At 51.3% G+C, this 13,793-nt stretch overlaps 1 protein-coding gene across 1 annotated transcript in view; it reads right to left on the bottom strand.

Moving 5' to 3' along the window:
* Positions 1 to 13,793, bottom strand: part of LOC121458641 (guanylate cyclase D-like) — an 87,767-nt gene that overhangs the window by 63,161 nt on the left and 10,813 nt on the right. Inside the window, exons 4-6 of the mRNA XM_041667947.1 lie at positions 10,013 to 10,212; positions 9,280 to 9,370; positions 7,987 to 8,068 (exon numbers count right to left, since the gene is read on the bottom strand). Of these exons, the coding sequence (XP_041523881.1) occupies positions 7,987 to 8,068; positions 9,280 to 9,370; positions 10,013 to 10,212 (373 nt within the window). The remainder of the gene's footprint in view (positions 1 to 7,986; positions 8,069 to 9,279; positions 9,371 to 10,012; positions 10,213 to 13,793) is intronic.

The following is a 13,793-nucleotide window of genomic DNA, read 5'->3' as shown; positions in this document are numbered from 1 at the left end:
CCCTCTTCACCATTTGGGTCCTGGGATCGAATTCAGGCTGTCAGGCTTGGCAGCAAGCCCCACCTCACCACTAAACCATCCCACTGACCTTCTACTTTATTTCTGGAGACCAGGTCTTTCACCAGACACAGAGTTCATTTGAACGAGCTGACTGACCAGGGAGTTCCGACCCTCCTGTCTTCACCTCCTTAGCGCTGGGTTCACACACGACATATGTGCCTCTGCACCTGAATTTTACACAAATGTTGGGGTCCACACCCAGGAGTTTTCAGGCTTGCACAGCAAGGACTTTTCATACTGAACCTTCTCTTCAGCCTCTAACTGACTTCTCACGACTGTCCCAAATTGAGGGAAGAGTCCTGGACCCCCACGCTTCTTACGAACCAGTTACCAGACACAAGAAAGGGAGGTAATGGTAGGGAGGGGAGTCAACCACTGGAAATCCCAGCAACTGAAGAAGGAAGGATCCAGCCTGGGGATGCAGAGGCATCTGGGCTGTACTCATGGTGACCACCATGTAAGTGCCGGGGGTTGAACAGAAACTTGGAAAGTCAATCGCGTGATGTACAAAACAGCTCAGCCTTCAGGCTAGGTCAGGCGTGATTTAGTGCCCCAGGCTCTGTGAGATCTGCCCCAAACATCCTCCCCTCCTCCCTCACAGCCTTGTTTGCCACTTGCTCCCAACTGTCTAACCACGCTGTGCCTCTCACAGCTTTCCAGGCTCGGCAGGGCCATTTCACACCTCTCTGCCTCTGCTCCTGTTATTTCATCTCAGGGATGCCTCTAACTGGGAAAGAGAAATCCTCTCCTCCTCTATCAGCCCGCTCCTACTCTTCCGTCAGTCCTGCCTCCCCTGGGAAGACTTCTGCTAATTCTTTCAAAGCTAAGGGTCTGCATGACCAGGACACAGCCACGGGGCACTGATCTGTCCATGAGGGCCAGCACCTGGCTTCTTCCCAACTCACAGGGCAGGCCCTGGCTACTTGGTGTCTCTGGATGTGTTTGTACTAAGGTGGGATGTCTTAGAGAAAGGCATCCAGGAATAAGCCCACGGGTGGAGCCAGACAGCGTTGTGGTTGACGTCATCGTTCTCCCTTTCCTTGCCGTCTCCACCATCATCATCGTCTTGCCAAATCGTTCTCTCTGAGTGCTGACTATGTCCCAGGCTCAATGCCATGTGTGTTTCAAACATGCTTCCCGTCAGTCCGTATTTTATGCTCACTGTTAACAACCCTCTGAAGGTAGGCACTATTGTTATCACTGTTTTACAGGATGGAAGGCAGAGGCTGGTTAGAGGGTGGGAAAGATCCAAGGACACCCTCCATCACACATGCTTGGGCAGCCAGCCACAGTGACCTCAGCCCTGCTGGGTCCCTCCTGCTTACATCACTGTCTGCTTGCCTAAATGATCTTCCATACAGGGTGGAGCCATGTGAGCAGCCGCAAGATCTAGGAGGGGCCTTGGGAGGGGTGGGGGAGACCACTCGGAACCACATCCAGCCTTCCAGACCCAACCAAGACAGGGTTTGATTCATCCGCAATTACTTCATATTATACGTTGTATGTCTGCAAATCTGGAATCTGCCATCTCACAGAGAGAACTTGCGGAAGGTGTACCTCAGCTGGTGGAATGTTTGCTTAGCACGCACAACCCTGCACCACATAAAGTCAGGGGTGGCGATATACCTTACCCTCCCAGCCTTCCAGAAGTGGAGGCAGGAAAATCACAAATTCAAGGCCATCCTTGGCTATCTACACATCAAGTTTATAGCCTGAGATTCATGAGACCTTGTCTCAAAAACAAACAAGCAAATGAACCCCAAAGGGTAGACCTTTGCAAGAACACATGACCCATCCAGCAACAGCCAGCGCTGCAGCCTGGGGTCTGGGCTCCCTGCCAAGCTAACTGGCAGAAATGAGCAATCGGAGGGTGCTGAGCAGGGGTCTCCTCACTCAGAGGAGTGTGCATCCAAAAATTGACCATAAGACTCAGAATCTTCCGGAGAAAATGGATCTTGAGACCCCAGGGGTGAGGCCTCTGACCCCAAGTCAGCCCCCACAGTCAGGTGGCTAACGGGAAACCCTGCTCTGTTTCCCCTGACTTAGAAACTGCACAGCTAGTCAGGGGTGGACCTGAAAAACGTCAGACTCCTGGCCACAGAGGCAACAGACACACAAACGAGGGACAGCGGAGTGCGTGAGTGACTTCCGTCCACACTGAAATCAGGAGCCATTGTGCCAACTGTGTGGATTTTGGAGAAATGTCTGATTACTAGAGCCTCAGTCTTCTTCTCCACACAATGGGAGTGCGAGCTATCACCTGGCAGGGTTGTCCCGCACACTCGTTAAGAAAAGCAATGAAGGCATTCGGTTGGGTCACGAGATCTGGGGCGAGAAGCTCTTAATGTCAGTTGCATTATTATTTCGTTTGGAGTGGACACAGATGGTGGATTCATCTGTGGTTCTGGTCCTCACTAGACAGGGATGAGTCTTCTATGCCCCTGGAGCCCAGCATGAATTGAGAAAGTATCCCATCTCTGAAGATGGAGGAAGGGACAGCTGTAACTGTCTTACGGATAAGAGGAGCAAAACCTGGGGGAGGCAGAAGATTTACTGAGGTCACCAGGAGTGTCAATGACAAACCGTGGAAAAGGACCTCACCCTGATCCTGAACCAAGCCCAGCAGAAAGACTTCGTCCCATAGTCTTCTGGGGTGAAAAGATGGTTCTACCAACTGCTGCCCTGCCTCTGCTTCAGCTGCCCCAGCCCCAGGCAAAGCCCCATGACCCCCGCTGCCTGTCTGAGGGGAAATCCTGCCTCAGGGTAGGTGTGACTACTCCAAGATCCCAAAGCTACATTGGCTGGGCTGGACTGGGCCTATACCCCAGACTCAGAGACTCAGAGACAGAGACACCAGTTCAGGAGAGTAAGCTCACTTGGGAAATTCTGGATGGGCAGACCCCTGGCAACAGTTGCTTGTCCCTGGACAGCCCTCAGTCTCAATCAGCAGGAGGCCTCTGAGGGTCCAGAGAAGCCACGGGCTGGATTTGCACATCCCACGGGACCCTAACCTAGCACCTTCCTGAACCGTACCCCCCCACAGCATCATGTGCCTGTAACCCCACACAACCCCACCCCACGCACAAGGTGCCATTGCAAGTGCTGTCCTCTACCCACAAGCTGCCCTTGCCTTGTGCCTCTAATTCTTGCTCCTCTTTGGTTTCTCAGCAAGGGTTCTCTGCTTCCCACGAAAGTCATCAGCTGCTGCCAGCTCTCGCGTCCCCAGCCTGGTGTTTCTCAAGGACCAGGTTACTCTAAGAGTCACTGTGTCTGTGTCTCTGTCTTGCATCAGATAGAAGTCTCTAGAAGGCAGAAGTGAGCTCCGACACAAAGCAATAGTCCCTGATGTGTTAAAGGCTGACTACAAAGGATCTTTGGCTCCCTTCCTCCTTCCCCTCCTCCCTCAAAGACTGCCTGAACACCTACTACATGCCAGGCTGTAGGAAGAGGGTAAAGTCTTATGTGAGTGTGCATTGTTTGTCACAGACAAAACCATGTCAAGGACCAGTGCCTCAGTCCCAGGCAAGAGGCAAAGCCTCCCTTTGATGTGCGTGTGGATACCGATAATGTGGACAGGAAATGTCCACCATAGTTTTCTGTCCCCACCAAGATATGTGCAGCCTGAAGACTGCTCCCCGACAGACTGCTCCCCGACAGACTGCTCCCCGACATTAGCCAAGCCAGCCTCCTCGATCAGCTGTACACCCTAAACCCCGCCCCCTTGTTTTGTTTTGTTTTTTATATGCTATAAACCTGCCTCCCTGTTAGAGTGTTTATAATAACAGGCTGAGTTGCCAGGGTGCTGTGGCTTCCCTACCTGAGGGTTTTTCTGTGTACATGTATCTATGTGTGCATGTAATTTTGTGTGCATGAATTCATGAGTCTACCCTTCCTTCATTTTCTTTGTGACCCCTAGGTTGCAGTTCCAGGACCCATGCCGTGGAAGGTCTCAGCACCAGGCAACTGTTCTGGGTGTGGGAGTTGGAACGGTGATCAACAGAGTTCCTGCAACATGGTCATCATTCTCCTAAGTGGAAGGGGAGGAGAGACCACAGAACATATGAAAATCCTGACACATTTGGGTGGTAACAGACACTAGAAAGTATAGAGCATTGGGAGAACTCAGGGCTTCGGGCTCAGGTCTGCTCCCCATCCTCTCAGGCTGGGACGGGGACACTGTGAGCAGGAAGCTCTCTGGTCCCTGGAAGTGCCAGACAGCCCCTGCCCACAGCACACTTCCTGGCTCTCCAGGAATTTGACTCAGCAACCGTTCTGAGGAGTCAGTTGTGAGCCCATCACAATAGATACCATTATGGAGGGCCTTTGGAGCCCCATGGGTGGAGACGACCTTCCCATTACAGAAGCCTCTGTCCGTCTGAGCCTGACTAGTCTCCTCTGAAGGAGGGCCCAACGTCACACAGCCCACACAGCCCATCCATGGCCCAGCTAAAATTTGACTCCTGGGTCCCACTGTCTCCCTATCCTATAGCCTCCCTAAGACTTGGAGCAGCTTGTAAGCAGTCTGGTGGTGCAAAGAGTCAGGGTGTGTCTGGATAGCAAGGTGCTGATCCCAGGCAAGATTGCCTGAGTGGGATGCACATTAGCCCCTCCTGAAGCTTGGGGGGGGGGCATGTCACACCAGGAGTCCTCTCTACCTCTCCATGACAACTGTGCCCTATGCCAAGATGGCCTATGAACCATGATAGGTTTGCTCTGAACTTGGGCATAGGTGAAGGCAGTTATGCACCCAGCACCCAACTGACCTGGCTGGAAGCCCAGGTCCAAGGCCAGGGCTGGGCTGAGGGCAGGGTTAGCTGCCAGTCAGGGCATTAGATGAGGGTGGAGTCGAGGCTAGGGGATCATGGATTCATGCTGATCCAGAATGACTCTGCAGTATTCCAGGTCTCTTCTCCCCAGAGGGCCATCTGCTGTTCCTGTTCTAGGGACACAAACGAGGAACTTTCGCCAAGGCCCTGCTACTCATCAGGCCTCTTCTTAGGCATTTTCTGGCCTCCTCTGCCAATGCAGAGTGGAAGGAGTTGCCACGTAGGCGGTCTGGCTTGTAAGTGCCTTCCTGTCCCTGTGTACCTGAAGGCTTGAACAACAGAATTGTGTTACCTTACTGTCCTGGAGGGCCAGGAGTCCAGGGCTCAGCTTGGTTTCTTGAGCCCTCGCTTCATGACATGTAGACGCCACCTTTACAGTTACATGGCTTTCAACGCGTAGATCCACATGCAAATCTGCTCGCCCTAGGAGGACACCAGCAACACGGAAACAAGGCCCAGCCCGTTCAACTCATTGTCACTTGTACCTCTCCCCAGATAGTCACGTTCCAAAATACTCTAGGACCTGTAAGAGAGACTGGGGGAGTCTGCCTATAATAATGAGAGACAGCCAGGCTTTGACCATGGGTCTTTTAGATTCCTCTTTGGTCCACCCCCTTTCCCTTGTACCCAAACACTGCTTGCTGGCCTGCACGCGTGTGTCAAACCCATACACGTGACTTCATCCACAGGTGTCTCAGGGTGAGCACCAGGACTGTGAGGCTGGGGGGTGGGGCATGCTCACACCAGGAGTCAGAAGGGCGTGAACCTGACCCACTACCACCCTGCACTTTTGTCAAGTTGGGAGCGTAGTCCCCAGCCCCTTGCATTTATTCCAGCCCCTAGGCCTGGTCTGGACTCCAAATCCCAGCAGGCCACGTCCTGACCCCTCCCTGGGGGTGGGAGCAGGACCACTTTTTTCCCCAGGATATTTAAATGAGCTCCCAAAAGAGGAACACGTGGTCCCTTTTCCTTCCCAAGCTCGGGGCTACCCGAGAGCGCAGAACTCCCATTAAACCTGGATATTTCTTGATTTGGCTTTATTGGGAGTTTTGTGTCTGCAGGGAGCTCGCGTTAGGAAATATTCCTAACAGTGTCCACTTCAGCAGTGTCGGGGTATGGTGCCTTGACTGGGCAGAGGCCCATCATGCATGAGCCATTAGATTGCTGGGAAGCCCAGACTGGGGGGGGGGGGGGGCAAGTGCAGAGAAGGCTTCTGTCCTTGGTCAGTGGAGACGTCTACGGATAATTGTAGCTCTGGTGCCCATGTCTGGACGGCATGGCTTCTCTCCTACCGTCCTCAGCTCCTTGAGCGGTGAGGATCATCGTGGAGATTCAAAAGCTGCCAGGACTCCTCCTCTCTAAGAAGCGTGGCCACAGTTTCCTGTCTTTGAAGAGTGAGTCTCACCTAAGTCAGCATGCAGAGTGGGAAGGCCAGACTGAAAAGGACCCGCGGAGCAGAGTTGTTTGCTAAGACTGGGGGGGGGGGGGGGGGGGGGGCTAGCCCTGAGCCATGGAAGGGCACCCCCTCCCCCGCTCCCTAAGACTCCAGAGTCTTTGGTTCTATCAATCCAGGTCCCCTGGCCAGAGCAGAAAACTCTGCCTGCTGTGGCCTGGATGTCCTTCTTAACAAATTGATCCCAGGATACTGATTCTGAGGAAATTCTTTCACTGTCCTCGGGATTCTACAATGCCCTGGAGCACACACAAGTTATAGTGTCCCTGTTAGGAATATTTTCTAACATGAGCTCTCTGCTGACCCAAAATAATCCCAATCAAATCAAATCAGACCAAATTAAAAGATATCCAGGTTTAACTGGACTCCTACGCTCTCGGGTGGCCCCAAGGGAAACCAGAAAGCTGCCAACATGACCACCGGGGGAAAGGGAAAACCATGAGTTTATTTTTTGGGGAGCAGTTTAAATAGCCTGGGGGAGTGGTCTTGACCTTTTCTGGGGAGGGGTCAAGGTTCAGGAGACTGGGATTTACAGTCCTGCCCTACCACCCTCGCCTCTCCTCCCAATCATCTGATTGCCTCAGCTGAGCAAGCAACGGCGGCCTTACTGTTTGAACAGACTCACAGTTGGCTTGTGTTCCTAGAGATAAGAACTGTTGGCCCAGGTCACCTACCATGTCTAGGGCACCCCAACCTGGAGTGCCTTGAACCAGGCTGGCAGCTAGCCCTCAGTCCACCTGCCCCTGGGGCCAGGCCAGCTCACTGTGCTGTTGGCTGAAGAGCCTGATGCACCACCACCCATCAGTGAGGGTACAAGGAGAGTGGCTGGGTCTCCCCCAGACTTCCCTCCCTGGTGGATGGGTCTCCTCCAGACTTCCCTCCCCAACACTCTGAGAGAAGCCATTAAAGGTAGCCATTCTGATGTAGAAGGTTGGATCCAAAGCTTCCCGTTACTGCTCTGGAAGCCGAGGGAGGCAGCTAACGCTGTCTTGTCTGTTTCTCCCTCAGAAGAGGGGAGCAATAACTACGGGGTTCTCCTTGTGGGCCTGAGAAGACTAAGAATAGAATTATGTCATGTCTGCCAGGAGCTCCAGTTATGATGATAGGTGCTGACCATGTAAAACCTTAACTTCAAGCATCCCTGCACTCCCTTCCTTTCCCCCAAAGCTTCCATTTGTAAAATGGGTAGGAGTTCACCCCCCAAGGTCACCGCAGGCCTCAGGTGTTGCCTCACCATGAAGTCTAGAAAACGCTCCCGACATTCAGCCACCAGCAATGACGAAAACCACAGGTGCGGACAAGTATCCTTTCTCCTTTCCTGAGTGGCAGTTTCTCTCCCGCAGCTGCAAAGCACCATTTAGGGCTGCCAGGGTAGGGAGTTGCCTGCTTCGGCCACAGGCAGCTCACTAGCCCCTGGCAGATCACTACCTTCTGTGGGTGGACTGGAACAACCTACCTGTCAAATCCATCCTGGGATGCCAACGCTGATCACGCTCTTCCACTACCTGGCAGGGTCCTGATTCTGGACAGCAGGGTGCTTGAATACCCACACAGTGTAATAGTGCTCTTGCCTGCCCCTTGACCCTCTCCTCTCATTCCTCCCTCCCCTCTTCCCTTCAGGCTCCCAGTTTTAAGAACAGAACTTACTTGGCCTCCCAGCTCTTGCATCTTTAACTGGAAACGCTTGGATTTCGGTCTCCAGGGCTAAAGGGACGGGACATTCTGTGAACTGGAAAGAGAAAAGGGACAGAGAGCATCCAAGGCACCACAGGTTCCAATCCCACTCAGTAGAAGAGGACACTGTCTGGGACTGGGAGTAGCCAGTCCTGAAGAGGGAAGTAGAGTAGACGGCAGGCAGGACCTTACATGGTGATCCTCGGGAATATGGGGGAATAGAGACCGGAAGAGGTGCTGGGAAGATTCTGATAGTCGGTGTTCCCCTGGGACCAGGACCCAGCATGGCCCAACAAAGATAACCGAGTGGGCCTCTGAGCAGAGAGGGAACATATCTGTAAACATGGAGGCTGCCCTGGGACTCTCAGGTCCAGCTGCCCACGGTGTGGATCTGTGTTTGCTCTCATGGGATGCAGAACCTTGCGTCCCTTTCTGCTTCAGCTTCCCACCTATGAAACCAGACAGCTCAGTGCTCCTTGCCGTGAACACTCGGGGTCAACACCAGCAGCTGCGACACTTTGTGTAGCGCCTGGCTCAACGCGGGTGCCCAAGGATTTCTAGACTCTTCTCACCACCAGGCTCCTGCTCACTGCCTTCCCGTTGCTCTGGAGGCAACTGGTGAGTGGGGTCACCCCTGTTGTTCCACAAGGTTTCCTAACCCTGCCTCTGTTACTGCTAAGACACCACCCAGTTGCTGCCATACCCAGGATTGTGTCGGGTTCCATATGATTCCAGGAGTCCCTTCTGCCACCTTGCAAGATAATAATTGTCTTCATTTTGCAGGAAAGGAAGCAGGTTTCAAACAGCTCCCCGGGAAAGTGGTGAAGCTGAGTGTCTACCAAAGAGCTGGGCCCACTCCCACCTCTTCCCCCATCGGGCTTCTCTGTCCAGGTTCCAGGACACGAGGTAGGAAAGAAACATAAGAGGATTGTACGGAGCAGCAGAAAGAGTGGGGGCCCCAGAGTCAGAGGCTGGGGTTCGGTTCCCAGTTCTTGTGAGCTGAGTGAGCTATGAGGTTCTGTTGATGAACACCGTATGCAAGGACAGGAGGGGAGAGAGTTTCTTTTCTTGTTTTTTTCTGAGACAGGGTTTCGCTGTGTAGCCCTGGCTGTCCTGGAACTCACTCTGTAGACCAGGCTGGCCTCAGACTCACAGAGATCCGACTGCCCCTGCCTCTGCTGGGATTAAAGGCGTGCACCACCACTGGAGAGAGTACCCTGAGCAAGAACCCTGTGAGAGTGTGTTTGTGTGTGTGTAAATACAAACGTGGGGAGTGCCCGGATAGGAAGGGAAGGCGGGGTAGGAGCCAGGATGCCGCCTCAGAGCACGGAGGGAGCAGAGGTCGGTTTGTGCCTTTCTACAGAGGAAGAAGGGCAGGTGGGAAAGCTGGAAAGATGAGTGCCTGTTGCCCTTCATCCTCTGAGCTGAACAAGGAGGCTGGGAAAGAATTCTTTCCTCATGTCTCATTTTGTTTTAACGACAGACTAAAGCAGCGTTTCCACATTTCCCATTATAACTATTGATGGGATGTGAAATCAGGTCGTAGAGTTGTGACCATCATTGTTATTCCTAACAAAACGGGGCAGAAAAGAAGCCATCAGAGGGCATTAGAGGTCCAGACCACTGCTACAGAACTTCTCTTTCAAATGTGGGCTTTGTCTCTCTCTCTCTCTCTCTCTCTCTCTCTCTCTCTCTCTCTCTCTCTCTTTCTCTGTGTGTGTGTGAGAGAGAGAGTGGCCAGTTGTGTACTATGTGTTTCTTATCATGTATCATCATCTAAAAATCTCTGGATAAAACCCATTTGCTCTTGGCTGCCACTGCCCCTAGCACACATGGAGATCAACCTTTTGAGACTGTAAAGTTTCAGAGTTCTGTTTACACTGGGAAAGAAAGTAATAAGCCGAGTACACAGCCCTTTGCACGCAAAGCTCCGATAACAGAGTTATCACCCTGAGTAAGATAACAGAGGTCCCCAGGGTCCACTGGCAATCTGGGATACCTAATCTGGTCAGATTTCTGGATGACAGCGCTATCAATGGACTCTTTCCATACCCAGGTGATCCAGAGGGAGCCAATGAAACAATGGTCCAGAAGGATTCTGGTGGCCAGAAAGCTTCCTGTGGCCATGTTAACGTCAGAGTCAGCAGTGGCAAAGCCAGGAATCCCAGGTCCGTCTTGAAGACCGGGTGCCTGCACAATCTAGTGGAAGGGTATGGCCAGGTTCTCAGCAGGGAGATGGGACAGGGGATGAGTGGGAGGGGGCGCCTTGCTAGCAACTCCCCACAAGGCTCCCAGGAGAGAACGAAATGACAGAGCTCAGGTGAGGAGAATGAGTAAGAAGATATGTAGAGGGAGGCAGGAAAGGCAAGAGAACTGCCAGGCCTCTGTGGAGAGACCAGCAGACTAATCACGTAGGTGACTCCCCAAGACTCTACTCCCCCCTCTTCTCTCCGGCCGGACCTCACTGAAGTCCCTCATTCCCTGTTCTTCAACCACATTGGACACTGCTTGCTCCACTCTTTCCCCTGCAGTCTCGGTTATATTCTTCCTTTGCTAAGCCCACATCCCTTTTTCTGGGCCCAAGAGGATTCCTTCAGCCCCTGCCCCCTGACAACTTCCTTGACTGCTCTGGATACGGAGTCTCTATTGCTGGCAGACATTTAAATTCCTCAGGATCCGTGTTAGGCCTGTGTCGGCAAGTCCACCTCAACTGTGAACTCCCAGAGCACAGTCAAGATCAGACGTGTGTCAGGGGCTCCTCCGGGAAACATGTGGACGGGTGGAGAAACGGACAGAGAATAAAGACAGCAGGACAGACAGACGACCGAGAGAGGCAGAGAGGTAGAAATGATAGCCCTTGCCTGGGAGTCTGGAAGCTGTCCTGTTTATTAGTTCTATGGCCTTGGACAAGTCATGCATTTTTCTGGGCCTTAGACTCCTGCCTGAGGAGTGAGGGGCAAATGGGGAATAAAGTGCCTCATGATTACTGAATCCTCAGGACTTCCAGCTCCCATGTCTGAGCCATAGGGGTAGGAACATTGCCTGCTGTCTGGAGTGAAGGAGAACTCTGCTCCTGGATGCAGGGATCAGAGAGACAGGGAAGGGAGAGGATGGGAGGGAAGGGAGAAAAGGGGAGGGGAGGGGAGGGGAGGGGAGGGGAGGGCCTCAAGTGTCTCAGGTGTGTGTCCAGACCCCTAGAAAGAGACCACTGTGACAACTACTTGGAGAACAGCCTCTGATCTCCAACCACAACCAAATTGGGGAGCACAGAGGTTGGGATCTAAGCAGGTGACAACAACTGCTTCTTCTGAGCTGTCACAAGTCCAGAAGGCAGTTAATAGAGGACATTTTAACAGTTTGTTTATTTGTTTATTTGTTGAGTCAGGATCTTGCTGTGTGGAGCAGGCTGGCCTTGAACTCACAGAGATCTGGACTCCCTCTGCCTCCAGAGTGCTGGGCTTGAAGGTGAACACCACCCCCCAGCTTTAACCCTTTGTAAGTGTTTGGTTTGGTGAAAGGAGGAGGTTGTGCCGCCCTTACACCGCCCTTCTAAATCTTTTTATCTTGTTAGACCGAAACTGCACCTCGGAGTGAGGTTTCTCCATCCAAGAGTTCAGACTGCCTGAACCCAGCTGTCTGTCTGTCTGTCATTTCCTCAGTCCCTCACTGTGTCAGCGGGGTCTGTCCCTGGAGTAAACTGTTTATAGTTCAAATCTACTTGTGTAATACTGCTGCAGCCACCCCGGCACGCTTGGGTACAGCTTGCCTGAAAGATCTTTTTGCCAGTCTTTCATCGTAGAGCTATTTGTCTTTGAATCTAAAGTAACTGTCTCTTGGGAAGCCCCTACCCATGGTCCCTCAAGGTTCCCTTTGTGCCTCTGATAACCGACGCGTAATCGTTGATTTGACTTAATTATTTTTCACTTGACATTGGCACAGCGTAATGTAAAATCTATAGGCAATCAGCAGGAGCCCCGCTTTGAGCCGTTCCCCAGCTACCGATAATATGTCCGACGTTCTCCTACAATGCTGGGAGGCTCCAGTCAGCCAGACACAAGTACAACCTGTCCCCTCCAGTATGTCATTGTACTAAACCAAGATGCCTCCCGGATTAGGTGTGTGAGCACGGTTCTAATAAGGTATTCCAGCTTAAAGTGGGTGTATTGTTTCATAACCAGTTGTAAATAAAGAGCAGCTCTCGTTGGAACCCTGTTTTTTGTCTGTCCATCCTGCCTTGGTGGTTCACACCCCTAATCCTAGCACTGGAGAAGCTGAGGCAGAGGGATTGCAAGTTCCAAACCAGTCTCAGCTACAATTGAGATTCTACATAAATAAATGGAACTGGGCTTGGTGACACACACCTTTGATCCCAGCACTTGGGAGGCAAGGGCTGGCAGATCTCTGAGTTCAAGGCCAGCCTGGTCTACTTAGTGAGTTCCAGGACAGCCAGGGCTACAGAGAGAAACCCTGTCTCTAAAAGTAAATAAAAATGATAAAGTATTTGCAGTACTTTCCCTTGTTCAGAGTTTTCTTTCCCACAATTTAAACTGCCCAAAGTCAATTAAGGTATGAAAAATTCCAGAAATAACTCAAGAGATTTAAATTGCTCTGAGTAGCAAGATGAAATTTCACCCAGTTCTGCTCTGTCCCACTCTATCCCCTCCAGGACACAAATATCCCCTTTATCCAGATTCTCCATTCTGTAATATAATCCTTATATAATCCATTGTATCCATTATATAATACAATCCTTATAAATGCCTTCTGTGTCAGAGAGAGAAATATTTGCCCATTGTTATGGTACGTTGCTGTGAGGGCTCCATGGCTTTGTTTTATTAACTATGTCTGCTAATCTCTCATTGCACCTGATTTATAAATTAAGCTTTCCCACGGTTGTGGATGTCAATGAAAACCATAGCCTGTATAGGGCTCAGCACCCTCTGCAGTATGTGTGTGTGTGGGGGGGGGGGGTTCTTGGAGCATATCCTCCTCCACTTGTATATATATATAATTTTATTGAGCTCTACATTTTTCTCTGCTCCCCTCCCTGCCTCTCCCATGGTCCCCATGCTCCCAATTTACTCAGGAGATCTTGGTTTTTTCTACTTCCCATGTAGATTAGATCTATGTAAGTTTCTCTTAGGGTCCTCGTTGTTGTCTAGGTTCTCTGGGATTGTGATTTGTGGGCTGGTTTTCTTTGCTTTATGTTTAAGAACCACTTATGAGTGAGTACATGTGATAATTGTCTTTCTGGGTCTGGGTTACCTCACTCAGTATGATGTTTTCTAGCTCCAAGAAGGATGACGTCTGTACTGGTGTGGAGGCTTTACTCTAGCGTCTGGTTGTTTTATACATGTCTTGTAGTTTTGTCTCTTGTTTCCTGCATTCTGTTTTCTTCTATGTCTGGCTGATTTTTGGCAGCAAAGCTCCCTCATTTGCTTTCATTTTTATTCTATAGCTGTCTTCTTTGTGAGCTGTAGGATTATGCTTAATATCTTAAAGGTACAATGCTCTAATTTGAATTTATAACAACAGCTTAGCTTCAGATGCACAGGCGTGCGCGCGCGCGCGCGCGCGCACACACACACACACACACACACACACACACACACAGAGTCCCTTAACAGCCTTTCCTTATCCCCTTTACTTGTTGAAATCACAAAATTACACATTTACTCACTATGTGCCTCAAAAACTAAACAAACAATTCTTTTCAAACAACACAGAAAACTGGAAGTGATGTTACAAGTCACCCCTACAGCAACACTAGCGTTTATAAT

Source organism: Microtus oregoni, unplaced genomic scaffold (assembly GCF_018167655.1).
Source record: "Microtus oregoni isolate MIOR12 unplaced genomic scaffold, Mior012 000018F_ref0000195, whole genome shotgun sequence".
Classification (NCBI taxonomy): Eukaryota; Metazoa; Chordata; class Mammalia; order Rodentia; family Cricetidae; genus Microtus; species Microtus oregoni.
Note: the sequence above shows the minus strand (reverse complement) of the source record. Positions and strands in the feature narration are given on the sequence as shown.